The 13,136-nt window shown below is 44.2% G+C and overlaps 1 protein-coding gene and 1 long non-coding RNA gene across 51 annotated transcripts in view; one reads left to right on the top strand and one right to left on the bottom strand.

Annotated features, from left to right (window-relative positions):
* LOC111928097 (uncharacterized) overlaps positions 1-6,011 on the bottom strand; it is a 29,837-nt gene extending 23,826 nt beyond the window's left edge. The window contains exon 1 of the long non-coding RNA XR_015285942.1: positions 2,551-6,011. This is a non-coding gene — a long non-coding RNA (uncharacterized LOC111928097). The remainder of the gene's footprint in view (positions 1-2,550) is intronic.
* Positions 1-10,253, top strand: part of MICAL3 (microtubule associated monooxygenase, calponin and LIM domain containing 3) — a 172,032-nt gene extending 161,779 nt beyond the window's left edge. For 37 of the 50 annotated variants that reach the window (XM_086885978.1, XM_086885946.1, XM_086885947.1 and 34 more), the window contains 3 exons: positions 4,172-4,271; positions 5,196-5,269; positions 5,354-10,253. In XM_086885978.1, the coding sequence (XP_086742104.1) occupies positions 4,172-4,271; positions 5,196-5,269; positions 5,354-5,538 (359 nt within the window). In that variant the 3' untranslated portion in view covers positions 5,539-10,253. Of the gene's footprint in view, positions 1-1,776; positions 1,843-4,171; positions 4,272-5,195; positions 5,270-5,353 lie in introns of all 50 variants that reach the window. The other 13 variants (XM_086885962.1, XM_086885970.1, XM_086885963.1 and 10 more) reach the window with 1 other exon arrangement.
* The last annotated feature ends 2,883 nt before the right edge of the window (positions 10,254-13,136 follow it).

Consider the following 13,136-nt stretch of genomic DNA (forward strand, 5'->3'; position numbering starts at 1 on the left):
ATCTCCATCTTCCTGGCCACTCTCAAAATAGTGGTTAAACTAAGAGTATTAAAGCTTTTAGCTTAAATATTTATTTTTGAATAAGATAGGATGGGAAATAAAAAACGTTTAACAAGTATCATGCACTGAATGCTCTGCTTTGTGTGGAAGCATATTCTTCACTGTACTTTTGTGGTTTGGGGTTTTTCTTGTTTGTTTTTGCTTTTGTAACCTGATCTGTGAAATGGCAGTTGTAGGAAAAAAAAAGCCTTAGTGTTTTTCTATTTTAAATGAAAAAGTTGGAACATTCAGAACAGCTATAATTAATGTTCTGGTATTTTCTCAACTACTGTTGGTACGATGCTTCATTTGTAATTGTCCTATGGCCAGCTGTGGCACCTCTCCTGATGTTGCCCCTTCCTGCTTCCAGTACAGAGGTTTCTTCTTCTGAGAAAGCTGTGCTGCTCAGTCACGGCCTTTGAAGCTGGTGTGCTCTCCCTCTTGCTCCAGTGTGTCCTCCATGTGCTGGTCTAGTTCTGTGATGGTCCCTTCTAAAGCCTTCCCAGTTCACTGGTACTCGAATTTTGTAGAGCTTTCTCTGAACCACAAACATCAAACTCTGCTGACTTCTCCAAAACGAGTGTTGTTCTTGCCATACTGTTGTTGTGGAGTTGATGCCTTTTCCCAACACAGAAATGCCTCCTCTTTATAAATGCAGTTGTGCCCTGAGCCCAGTAAGTGTTCCATTCTGAGTTTCTGAGTTCATCATCTCCCTGGTGCATGTTCTCCTGTAACTATCAGTGATATTGGTAACTGCCTGCTGTTTATCTCTGTAATGTTAACTACAGCTGAAAAGCATATTCTTGGTATTAAAAGAGCTGAACCTTTTGAGAGATGAGAAATTTTTGTCCTTCACTGACTGATGGAAAAGATGATAAAGATTCAATAAGACACTGATACTAACAGGACTCGTAAGCTTTAAAATGCTTTGTGGAATGAGAATGCCAGAAGGGAGAGCTTTAAATTTACTGGTTTAACTCTGCAAAGTCCTCAGCTGGTCACTGCCCCTGCAGACCCTGATGTGAATCATTTTATCCATGTAAAAGCCTTTTCCCACAACAGTCCAGTGGGGTACATGGGTACTCACCATGCTTGACACAGCAGATCCTGGCAGGCTGGTTCCATGGTAATCAGATTTTCCCTGTGATGTTCCCTGTCTGAAGACATTCTATTCCATTACAAAGGACACTTTTACCATCAGTGGATGCTGCCACGGTGATAAGAGCATGGTCCTGATAGAGCTTAAGGTAGGGTGGCTGCTTACAGCTGGTGTCTTCTGCATGCAGGCAAGACTTACTGTAACCCTGCTTGAAATCTGACATTTGTCAGCAGAAGTTAATATATGTCTCTACTCGTCCTGACATCTGGGTCACAAACCTTTCAGTTAAATACCTTGCACCTGAAAACTGTGCATCAGGAAAAGTGCAGTAACAGTAACCTCCTGCCTGGTGTTTGTATACAGCTCAGTAAGAGTTCACCAGTACCTCAGTCTACCTCTTACCTGTTATCTGTGCTTATTAGGGACATTATTCATCTGTAGACTGTATCCCTTGTTTCTGCTTCTCCATTTCTTGTATTTTTTCTTTTCTTTTCTTCTTGTGTTTCCTTTCTTTCTCACTCTTATGCTTTTTGTCCTTTGCTTGTCTTTTATTTCACCCCTTTCCTCCTCTTCCGTTCCACTTCCAACTTCCTCTTCCTCTCCTGCCTCTTCCTCTTCCTCGTTTGGTCCTATTGAAGTTGAGCCCAATGCCGGGACACCACGTCGTAGACCTCTCTCCTTCTGCCCTTGCTGTGCCCATGAAGGTAACGTAACCTCACACTCCCCGTGTCCTCCCTGCCCACAGCTGGGTTGTCATAGCAGCACTAGTCAGCTAGTGGCCACAAGGCCCCCAGCCCTTTTCTTGCTGTGTCCCCACACCAACCTTGTCTGTAGCTACCTGGTAACCAGCTCCTCTGAGCCTGTGGCAAGCTGTTAAAGGTACAGTATCCCTTTTGCTAGTCCCAGCTGTGCAAGAGAAGGTGCAGTGACTGGGAGGGACAATGGGCAGCAGCTCTGGGAACAGAAGTGTCACACTCAAAAGTTTCTATTTTCATTTGGTGGCTTCAATTTCTCTATTCCTCCTGAAAGATGTTTGGAAAGTGGGGTAAGGGATGACAATCTGTTTCCTTAAATATGGCCTTTTAATTAGCATATAGGGATTAAAGGAATACTGTGTCTTTATAAGGACTGATTTGAAAAACATCCTTGAACTTTAAAAACCAACAGACCCTAAGTTAGACTAGTTTCCCTTCATCTGTCTTGCTGAGTGCATTCTTTAACTATCCCAAATGGAATTTGCTGTAGAGTTTCCATTGCCAAGGCATGGGGAAGGGGTTGTTTATGTGTGTTCATGGTGTAATTTTGCTAACCACTTATCTGCTTTCCATGGTCCTCCCTCACATCAGTTGTCAGTGCTCCCTTTCCAATCCTCCCATTATTCCTCTACTCATTGGCTGTTTAAAAATACTTACGTATTTCATAGGTCAGTGGCGTTGTGTTTTTGGCTTTTCCTTAGAGGCATTTGTTTTCTATACATCCTGGCATCGGAAAGGAAGGGGAGACTTCCCAGTGTTTCCATGGCGCCACAGCACTGGACATCTGCATGTACAGTCTCCCTCTCCTGTCGCCACGTGGGCATATTGTGCAGAGACGCTCAGAAAGGAATGCTTGGAACTGAGCAACACACTGGTATAAAGTCCAGGGAGCCGGGGGCTCTTAGGGTGCTACAACCGAGTCTGGAATTCCCTGAGGGGCTGGTATGCAGGTGAAAGGCAGCCCAAGCTGCAGCTTACTAGGAGTTGTAGGCTCTCCCTTGAGTAACTTCTCTGACATACTGAGGATGAGGCAGGGCACGGGTCTGAATTAAGTAGCCATTAATGTGGTATTTGTGGTGCGTCTGTGTCGTAGAGTTTGAGTAGTAAGCGTGCTGCTTGATTATTTTAGCATTAGCTGGACTGTTTGAGAGCTTTTGTTCTTGATGTACAGAGTATGCACCCATAATAACAAGCAGAGACAGGGATGGTAGTTGTCTTGGGGTGCTTAGGTAACGTGCAGTGCGAGCTGAGGGGATGCAGCAATCCAAAAGTGCTGTTGAGCTTGATTTGAGGCCTTGCTCCTGCTTCTACTTCCACATAGGCAGGAACCTTGCCACTGGCCTTGATGGGGTCTGGTGTACATCACAGCATTCAGATGCAGGTGGTTCAGTGTGGAATAAGTGGCCCAGACCAAGAGCTTGCCAGGAGGAGCCTCCTCAGTAAGTTCTTGTGTTTGCTAAATGTCAACAGAAGGCTTTGGGAACAGCATTCTGCATTTATTCCACATGACCCCTGCCAAACACAAGACTCATCAGTGGACTGTTGAATAAGTTTAGGAGCTCGTTCTAAAATAAGAGGACCAGCTAAGAATTCTGTACTAGGTGGTCAAGGCCCAAGGCTTCTTTACTCTTCTTTCATATTAGCAAATGTGTCTGGGGGTTCCTTTCCTTTCTAGCGCTGGCATGCAGTACAGTAGAATTAGTTTCTGTGTTCACTGTGCAGGGGGATCTTCAAGACTAATAGATATGTGTGGCTAGGAGGAGCAGTCAGAAAAGATTTACTTAATTGTTGAAAAAAGAAGAGACAAGATGTTACTTTTGGCTAGTAAAAGAAAAACATGAGGACATGCAATTGAAGAAAACAAAGGTAAAACACATGGAGTGGCAATTGAATCCTTTTCTGATGAGCATATGTTTAAGTAGCTGGCATGAGCATCTATAAAATTCTTCTAATGAAAGGAAAAGCTGAATACTCATAAAAATTGGGGCATTCTGCAGTAAGAGTGAGGAAGAAACAAGTAATCACAAGAATATCAGAAACAAACAAACAAAAAAAAAGCAAAAAAAAGGAGGCTCCAAAGAGAAGAGAATCCTTTTGGAGGTTGACTTCCACTCAACTGAGTGTTGTAGGCAAACTGAATGGACCCGGCTTGGGAGTGCTCTGGCAGCATCTTGCTCGGCTTTCTTTGCACATTTTGCCCCATTGTTGTATTTGCAGTTTGGGTTTGTAAGGATTGCAGGGCATTACCTGAAAATTTACCGGGTTTCTTTCTTGGCAGGCATGGGTAAGAAGGATGACCCCAAGCTGATGCAGGAGTGGTTCAAGCTGGTGCAGGAGAAGAATGCCTTGGTTCGCTACGAGTCTGAACTGATGATATTGTGAGTGAATGTGGAAAAAATGGGGATTTTGTCATAAATAGTAGTGGAAGATCTGTCAATATTGTCTTCCCTGTAAGGCCAGGAGGTCAGCAGCCTCTCTTTGGCTGAGACAGGAATCCAAGTCCTTTTTAGAGGAGTGGCTGGAAAAGGAATAGTAGTGGTAAGGGATGAAAGTTTCAATTATTTGTGCACATGCAGAAGTACAGGTATGTGAGCCCTTCTCATGCTGTTCTTGTATAAAACACATCCTGTTTATGCAAGTGTTTTTGAGCCTTGCAGAAATAACATGGGACGACTCCTAGTTTTGGTAAAGTTGTCTTCTAAGCATGGCCAAAAGCATTTAATTCAGTCACCTTTGCCATGTGGCCCTTTTCTGCCTGTAGTGGGACCCCAGTGTCTCTCATGTGGGCTCTGATAGTAAAGCTGTTTTCCTATTAATGAAATTGATTGTTTTTCCTTTTCCTGTTGTGCAACTTCACTGAAATTCATTTTGGAGTGTGTCAGCTCACCTCAACAATGTGGAAGCTGATGGCCTTAGTGGCAGTAAAGTCTCAGGGTGGTGTTTGCAATGGCCTGACATGACCTTAAGTAATAAATCATTTGTTAATAAATAACTTTTATTTTAGAGTAGGAAGTAGCAGGGGATGATATGTAGAGGCATTGCAGATCTATTTGCTCTTTGACTCTGCTCTGTATTTAGTTTGCTCTACTTTTGACATTGCACTTCCTAGCTGAAGGCAAAGAACTTGAAATGCTAAAAGCACAATTAAATCTTTCAAAAACAGTTAAGAGCTATTCCAAAGGAGATTGATAAAATGCGCAGCAGATATCTAGAGAGGGAGCAGAAACTGAGAATGAATATGAAGCGATGTATGCAGTATTTTAACACACCTGGAACTTGGATTCCTGCTCTTTTCCTTTCAGTGCTCGAGAGCTAGAACTGGAAGACAGGCAGAGTCGACTGCAGCAGGAACTCCGTGAGAGGATGGCAGTAGAAGGTGAGAGCAAAAGGGAATATTGCATGGATTGTATGTGTGTATTTCTAGCCTTGTGTATGCTGATAGTTTTCGATATCTCTGTAGATCACCTGAAGACAGATGAGGAGCTCTCGGAGGAGAAGAGGATCCTGAATGAAATGCTTGAAGTAGTGGAGCAGAGAGATTCCCTTGTGGCTCTCCTTGAGGAGCAGCGACTTCGAGAAAAAGAAGAAGACAAGGACCTGGAGGCAGTCATGCTTTCCAAAGGTTTCAGCTTGAACTGGTCCTGAGCTTAACACATTTACCTCTGCTGGTCTGTGTTGTCCAGTTGGCCTACCCTGAGTTTGCCAGAATTACATGGATAGGAAGATGTTGAAGGGGAAACCTCCAAAGGGTCCAACAGCATGCAGGGATTTGGTTTGAAGCACTCAGAAGCCTTTTGATAAGTGTGTTGGTTCCAGAAGCTTAAGTTTTACATGTCTGCAAGCCAAGCTGAAGAAATGAGTTGAGACTGTGGAGTCTCCTTGAGGTCCTGTACACATATTTTGTGTGTGTGGTAGGAGGGAGGGGGGAATAATCCATGTGTGGGGAAGGAGGTTAAGGGAAGAAGTACCCTTAACTACATTGGATTTAAGGCAGTCCATTCCTTCCCCGTTTTCACTACACCAATTCTAATAAAAGGGAGGGAAGCGGCAACCCTTCCTGAAAAACCACAGCAGCCTGTAGCAGTGGAGTCAGCTGTCCAAGAGAGCTCCAGAAGCCCAGGGCAACACCTTCTTTGCTTTAGTCTTCCTCCCCACCAAAGAAACCTGCAGTTGATCCTTATGCATGGGTATGAAGAAATAGAAGACAGAGAAGATACTGCTATGTGTGATGGAACTCTCTGCCTCTTGGTTTTTAGAGAGAAGTGGGCATCAGTGGAGTCTTTCCCTACCTTAGCCTCCTAAATCTTCTTGTGGGGAGCAAGAGGAGCAGAAGAGAAAGGGAAGATGCCCATCTGCTTTGCTACACACTGGAGAGACAGCTACTGTTGGCCTTAGTCTTCATGGCCACAGCTCAGAGGCTGGTGGGCTTCCTTGTTCTGTTTTTATTGTGACTGTTTTGACACTGGAAAATATTGCTGTGGGACAGTGGTAAGTGTGTGCTGGGGCAGGGATGTTCCCAGGCAGCATTCCCTGGTTATTAGGCCCCTAAAAGGGAGAAGCCCTTAAGTGACTGAACCACCATTAAGACTTTTCAGTGTTTTTATTTTATTTTTTTTTTCCTCTGTATTTTGTTTTTGCACATTGGAAACGAAGCTTAAGACCTGCCTGGGCCCTCAGTCACTTTGACCCTTTTATGTCAATTAACTTATTTTTTTAATACTTGAAAGAAGATTCATTTTTGTATCTTTTAGGAAAAAAAATGGACGAGTGATGGGTGTGTGTGCCTGCTGCATCCTACAACTTCCACTTCAAAATTACTGGACGTTGTTACCTGTGGCTATTTATTAGTGTTCTTATTAATAATTTGATTGTTACACATATTTGATTGTGGAGGGAGTGTTTTAACTCTGTTAGAGAAAGACACTACTGCGGATTGGTCCCTGCTTCACAGCAAGGGCAGCCTTTATGTACCCATGGATGCATCCTGCCCTAGGAGTTTTCCTCTATGAAAAAATCCTGTACACTCATGGAGTTCAAGAATCTATTTGTGTTCTCAGCATCCTTTTCTTCCACATCCCAGATTCTCTCTTTTGGATTAACAAACCTATATTTATTTAAATTTTACATTTTTATAACAAGAAAGCCAAAACTGTGAGGTGTAGAAATATCCCATATGTCTCTTTCTCACTGAAAGAGGGGATCCTCACAGTCCTGATACAGTTTGAGGGATTTCCATGAAAACAGAAATAGCACATTTCCTGCTGCATCTATTGGAAGAAGCTCCTTTTGGCCCAGTTAGCAAATCTGCTGCTTTTCAGCCAGGAGGGTTCTGACCGTAACCACAAGATAGCCGGTGAGCAGGATATGCACTGAGCAGCTCAGCACCATTCCCTGTGGGACAGAATCCCTGGGCAAACCGTGTCCTTAACCGACCCTGCAGAGCTGAAACAGCGCCGTGCACTGGGGATGCGTCCCATGCTTCACATCCTTCAAACCTTCCAAGGTTTCCCTCCTTGGGATGCTGCATTCTTGTCCTGTTAAAGAAGTAGCAAGGCTGCTTTCTGACGTCTTTGAGAGCGTGTCCCATGCCCAAGCACATTTGTACAGCGTGCTGACTCTTCCAGCTTGCATTGACACTGCCGGTGCGAGGCACCCCAGCAGGGCTGAACATCCTTCAGTCTTTTGCCCCAGCACAGAAGTTTGCATGGTTTCTTGCTGTTGGCTCTCTACCTCCTTCAGAGGGGTCTTTCCTGCAAGCCAAGGTCTATGATTTGAATCCACCTCTGGCTTGGGAGAATGCTCCAGGTGGAGGGAGAATGGGCAGGAGTGTCCATGGGGACTCTGAGCAGTGCTGGCTGCTAATTGTGGAAACACGTGTTTTCCACCCATAGTGTTCTCCCTTTATTCCACCTAGTGTTTTATGCTAAGGCATTACAAATTAAATCCAGACACTCATGAAACCAAGCAGACAGGCAGCTGCAGTGCTACTTGATAACTGTGTGTGTTTAGCAAGTGATACTTGCCATACCAGCATCCAGGAGTGTTGGCTTTACCAACAGGATGTCCAACAAACACAATTCCCTCCCGTTTGCTGGTGCAGGACCTGCTGCCTGACTCAAACTGGCAATGGTAGTTTACACAGTCTGCATTTGAGGGGCCACTGGAAGCTGGAGTGCAGGAAGAGGGAAGAAAGATAGAAAGTTTACTGTAAATTGTCTTGTGCAGAGAATTGACCTCAGTCCATTTTATAGTGCACTGGGTATATGGACCACATCTAACTTGTAACAAAAGGTCATTGAATGTGAGCTGTAGAACAGAAAAAAGTCCTGAAGAAGAAACACCAGATGGTTTCTTTTCCCTTTCATGCTAGGGGACATTGGCCAGATCTTTGCCATGCTGAAGAGTGAGATCACTTGAGGGTATAATACCTTATTGCACAGAAAACCCACACATTCTAACCCTAAACTCTTTGGGTTGTGCTGAAGGCTTCCAGCAGCGAGAATGAAGAGCTAACATCGCACACACAAATTGATTAAAAATACACAAAAGGGAATGTTAAAAGGCCTTTTTATATCAAAATGGTTGTAAAAGGCACAACTTGTTATTTGCTGTTCAGTTGCACTTTAAGAATATGACTTGCATATCAGATAGTGGGTTTTTTACTCTCTGAATATTTTTAATTCAAATTTTGTATTTTTAAAGCTGAAGAGGGCTCTTGTGAGCACAAGATTCCTTATTTGTATCCGAATCCGAGCAGGATGCTCTAGCTCTTTGCGCTGCCCGCAGCAGCAGTGCCTCTGCCACGCGCATTCAATGGCGTTGTGTCCATTTCACACGAGAGGAGAGCCAAGAGCCCCTCAGCTCCCGAGACCTGGGCACCCAAGGGTGGCTGTCCCCAGGTGACATGGTCCTGACCCGGGGCTGGAAGAGAGCCGAGCTTGGAACCTGAGCCGTGTTCGTTTTGAAATGGGCACACTGATGATGGGGCAAGCGCTTCAGCCCCCTACGGGGAAGGGAGGGGAACACCAACTCCTGGAAGGAAAGGCCCAGGAGGCAAATGGAGATGGGGGAGTGAGGACTGCCAGAACAACTAACCCGCTGTTTTCACAGTACCATTTCTTTTTTATTTTGTTTTTTAGCTGTTCTGTTCCTTTTAACTGTATTCTCATTAAAAGTCACAACTGGCTGTAAAATTCTGAGCTTCAGAGAACTAATGTGTGGGGAGGTGACAAGACATTTCAGCTCCAACTTTCAGACATGTTCCTTCTTTCAGTTAACCAATACCCCCTGGTCTCACTAGGGCATGTTATAAACTGCATTGCTGAACATATTTTAGAGCAAACCGCGAGTTTTAAAAGTCTGTCCTTCTCTCTCCGTCTCTGCATTTTCTGTAAATATTTGTTTGTATGTAAAGGCACCAGTGGATCCTTGGGCTACCCCCACGGTCAAGAATCTGAGTTTTGTGCAATGCCTAGGCCTCTGTTAGAACACGGTGCTTGCGTAGAGCTAGTCACCACATTTGTGTGCACTCTGGTGGGTTTTAATATTTTTTATACATCCTAATCCTGAACGTTATGAAGTATTCTAAGTGGTCTAGACAGCATGATCTAGAGCAGCCGGCAGTTCCCTTTTGTGAGCAGCTACACCTTGTTTGGTTAACATTCTTCTAAAATGAGTTTTCCATTAAGTGTTTACACCACACACCAGTGGATTGAGAGAGGTGTTGCACTGTAAAATCTCCTGTATACAAACTGAAAAGCTGCGATGGGAATTTCAGTTGTCACTGTCTGCGAGGGAGAGAGCTCTAAAGCATACTAAAAACCAGCCTGTATATAGTTCACAGAGAAAGAGATTGCTGGCTGTTGACCTTTGCAAAGTAACAGAGATGAGAAGCTTTCCAGAAGTTCCTGCTTTTGGATTGTTCAAGGACTGCTTGGCAGGTACTGGGCAGGGTAGCAGGCAGATGAGGATGTCACTGAAAGCAGGTGAGAAGGGGAGGATGCCATGTTCTGATGGCATTGCAGTAATTTAAATACTCTGTGGGTGCATGCGTGTGTGTGTGAAGTCTAATCCAGGCAAAGGGAGTTGCTTTGGCATCTGCCCTTTAGTATGAACGTGAACTCTGATATTCAGATTGTTCAAGGCTTTTACGGTTGGCATGTGTGGAGCGTTAACAGAAAGGCGAATACCCTACCTGTACAAAACCAACTCTGTTCCAGCCTGTTTTCTTCTGTTTGGTTGTGTTTTACCGTTTGTTTTTATGCACACTTGCTTCATTGGTGTTGAAATTTTAGCACCTCAGATGGCCAACTGAACTAAAAAAAAAAGAAAAAAATAAAGTCATTAATTATTTTTTCTTTTTTGTTGGTGGCGCTATTGTTTCTTTCCTCTGTTGTCACTTCTCTGGTTGATGATTGACAAGGACCTGAGGGGAGGTAATCTAGAGATAACTCTGGCTGTTAAAGGGCCTGGCTTCAATTTTTCTTTTGCTGGCTCACTCTCAGCCACTCTGAATCATCTGATGCAAAGAAATCAATGATACACCCCCAGTACATGTACATATTCTACATTGTTTCTTCAGAATCTCTGAGAGAAGTTACAGTAAATAGCTAAAAAGGGATGAAGATCCTATAAATTGGGTTGTAGAAACTAGGATTTAATTTTTGTAGCTGAAGCTCACTTCCTCAGCCTGCAGTACCAGCCTGAACATCTGAAGCTGGTGTAGCAGCATCCAGTAAAATAATGGGAGAATTACATTAATACCTGTGTCTTTTTAACATTTTTTTTCTTAAGAAGCAGAAGTTTCACACAGGATGGTGGGGGAAATCCCAGCCGGGGAAATCCCAAATAATATGTTTTATTTTCTTGCCTACTGAACCATTTTCAAAAACAAAGGATTAACCCTGGTGTTCCTATGGTGGTGTGATGAAAGGAAACCTATTAGTGCAGCAGGAGGGATGACAGGCCTCGGACTTCCCCTTGCCTGGAGGCTGGGCCAGCAGGCTGTGCTGCAGGTGGCATGCTCACTGCCTCATTTGTGCAGCTCAGTAGGGCAGCAGCTCTTGAAGTACATTTCAGACCTTACAATTCTTCCTGTTCTTTTGGTCTCTCGCTCCCAAATAGTAGTGGGGACAAAAAAATAGTAGTGGGAATAAAAACAGTAATGGAAATAAAAATAGTAGTGGGAGAAAGCTGTGGTTACCCAGGGATGTGGGATTTTTCTGCTGTGAAAAGACCAGTCCCTGAGGATTTCTCACCTGATGCCAGAAGAAATGTCTGGAAAGTGACTGCTGGACTCTGGGACACAGGAGGCTGGCTTGCATCCACAGCTTAGGAATGTCTTGTAACACTTCATCATGGCTTTTTAAGTTACACTGCAAATTTGTTAGTCCTCAATCCTAAATAGGAACAAAGACATTCTGCTGGTTTATAAACTGTGGATGGAACAACGGGTCTAGGAAGAACTTTTTCTGTTGCTAGCTTGGGAAAAACCTACGCTGGCCATCCAAGTGCTCCTGCACAGATTAGCTATGTGTGTCTAAGAAATTGCACCAGAAAAAGACCCTCTAACAAGTGAAGCCCTCCCCAGGAGCCCAGCCTGGTGGCAGCTGCTGCTTTCCTTTTCCCTTGATAATGAAAGTAGCCTTCAGGAGCCTCTGACCCTTCCCACAGGTGGCATTGCCCTTGGCACAGAACCACAACCCTTCCCAGCTCTTTGCCTTCCGTGCGGAGGTGAGGAAGAGCGCGGAAGTTACCGAGGTGGGAAGGGTGAATGTTCCCTCGGCTCTGGGGAGCACAGGAGGAAGGTTGGCAGTGGGCTCATTAAGAAGCGTGCAGAGCCTCTTTCTGGCAGCAGCAGATATATTTTATCTCATACAGCCCTCCTGGCTGTACTCAGCCTGGCTAAAGACAATGAATGTAACTTGTCAGGAAAAAATAACCAAGGGAAAGTTACCCCTACAATCCCCGACCCTTCTGGCTTCCCCTCATGTTTTACAGGGTTTCTTGAAAAGTCCTCAGTATCAGTGCTGTGGCAGTAATTAGCAATTGCTGTTTACATTATTAATTGCAAAGTTCCACATATTGGAGAATGCAAACCTAATCCAGTAAGGATTCTACCTGGCTACACATCTCTTAATCCTAAACATCAGCAGCAATGGTTGCCACAAAACCAGTTACCATAAATATTATCCTGTAGGTGGCAACGGGTGAAAGCAACAGTGCTGGCACGTGTCCGCATCTCCTCCTGGAGCCACAGGGAAGAAGAGGCCTCATGCTTCATTTTATAGATATTACTTGAGGGATATGATGAGTTGCCTCCTTCTTTAGCCTGCACCTTTTTACACAGGACTCAAAATAAGGAACAAAAAAACCCAAAGCCCTCTGCTTCACAAACCAGCTCTGGAAAAAGCTTTATTTTGCCTTGGCACCTTGGGAACAGTGTGAATGCCTGTGGATATCAGGAAAGTAGATAAACTAGTATTTCCTAACCTGATGCGTGTATGGTGCTTTTCTGCATGTCTTAGGTACAGAAATCACGTGGCTTTCTGTAAGCAAAAGATAACATCTCTTTACTATTCACATGTTCTATACAAAGATATAATTCATATTACTCAGATACTGGGAACAAAAAGATAAACAACCAAATAGCAATTTCTCAAAAAAAAAAAAAAAGAAATACACTCTGGGCAGAAGGGAGGGAGGGAGGGAGGGAGGAAGACAGTGCTGCTTGGGGCAGTGCTGACTTTGAAGGACAAAGCTAAGGAAACAGAAACTTCAGTTCCTTGAAATTTACGTATTTGCATATCATTTTCCACCCCCCCAACACCATTCCCAGTGGGAAGCCACAGGGTAGGTTGACCAACGACTCAGAGCTGAATCAGAACCGGTTCAGTCTGTTTTGGAGAATCCCAAGAGCTTTAAACAGCCCTCTAAGTTCACACTCTGTGGGTGAAAAAGCCTGAGCCTGGCACTGGCACTATGGTAATGCATACAGTGGAAGGAAAGTGTGACAGGAAGAGCACCTGAATACCAGCTAAACATGGCTCTAAACAGAGCTATGTTGAAGTGTATTAAATAAGAATTAGTTGAAGTAGGACTGTATTACTAGACTTGAAAGGAGGTTGTTTGACCAGCAAGGTGGGGGCTGGCCTTTCTCCCAGGAAACAAGTGACAGAATGAGAGCACAAAGTCTTAAACTGCACCAGGGGAGGTTCGACTTGGGAGTAATTTCTTCACAGAAA

This window comes from Cyanistes caeruleus, chromosome 4 (genome assembly GCF_971803275.1).
Source record: "Cyanistes caeruleus chromosome 4, bCyaCae1.hap1.1, whole genome shotgun sequence".
In the NCBI taxonomy this organism is placed as follows: Eukaryota; Metazoa; Chordata; class Aves; order Passeriformes; family Paridae; genus Cyanistes; species Cyanistes caeruleus.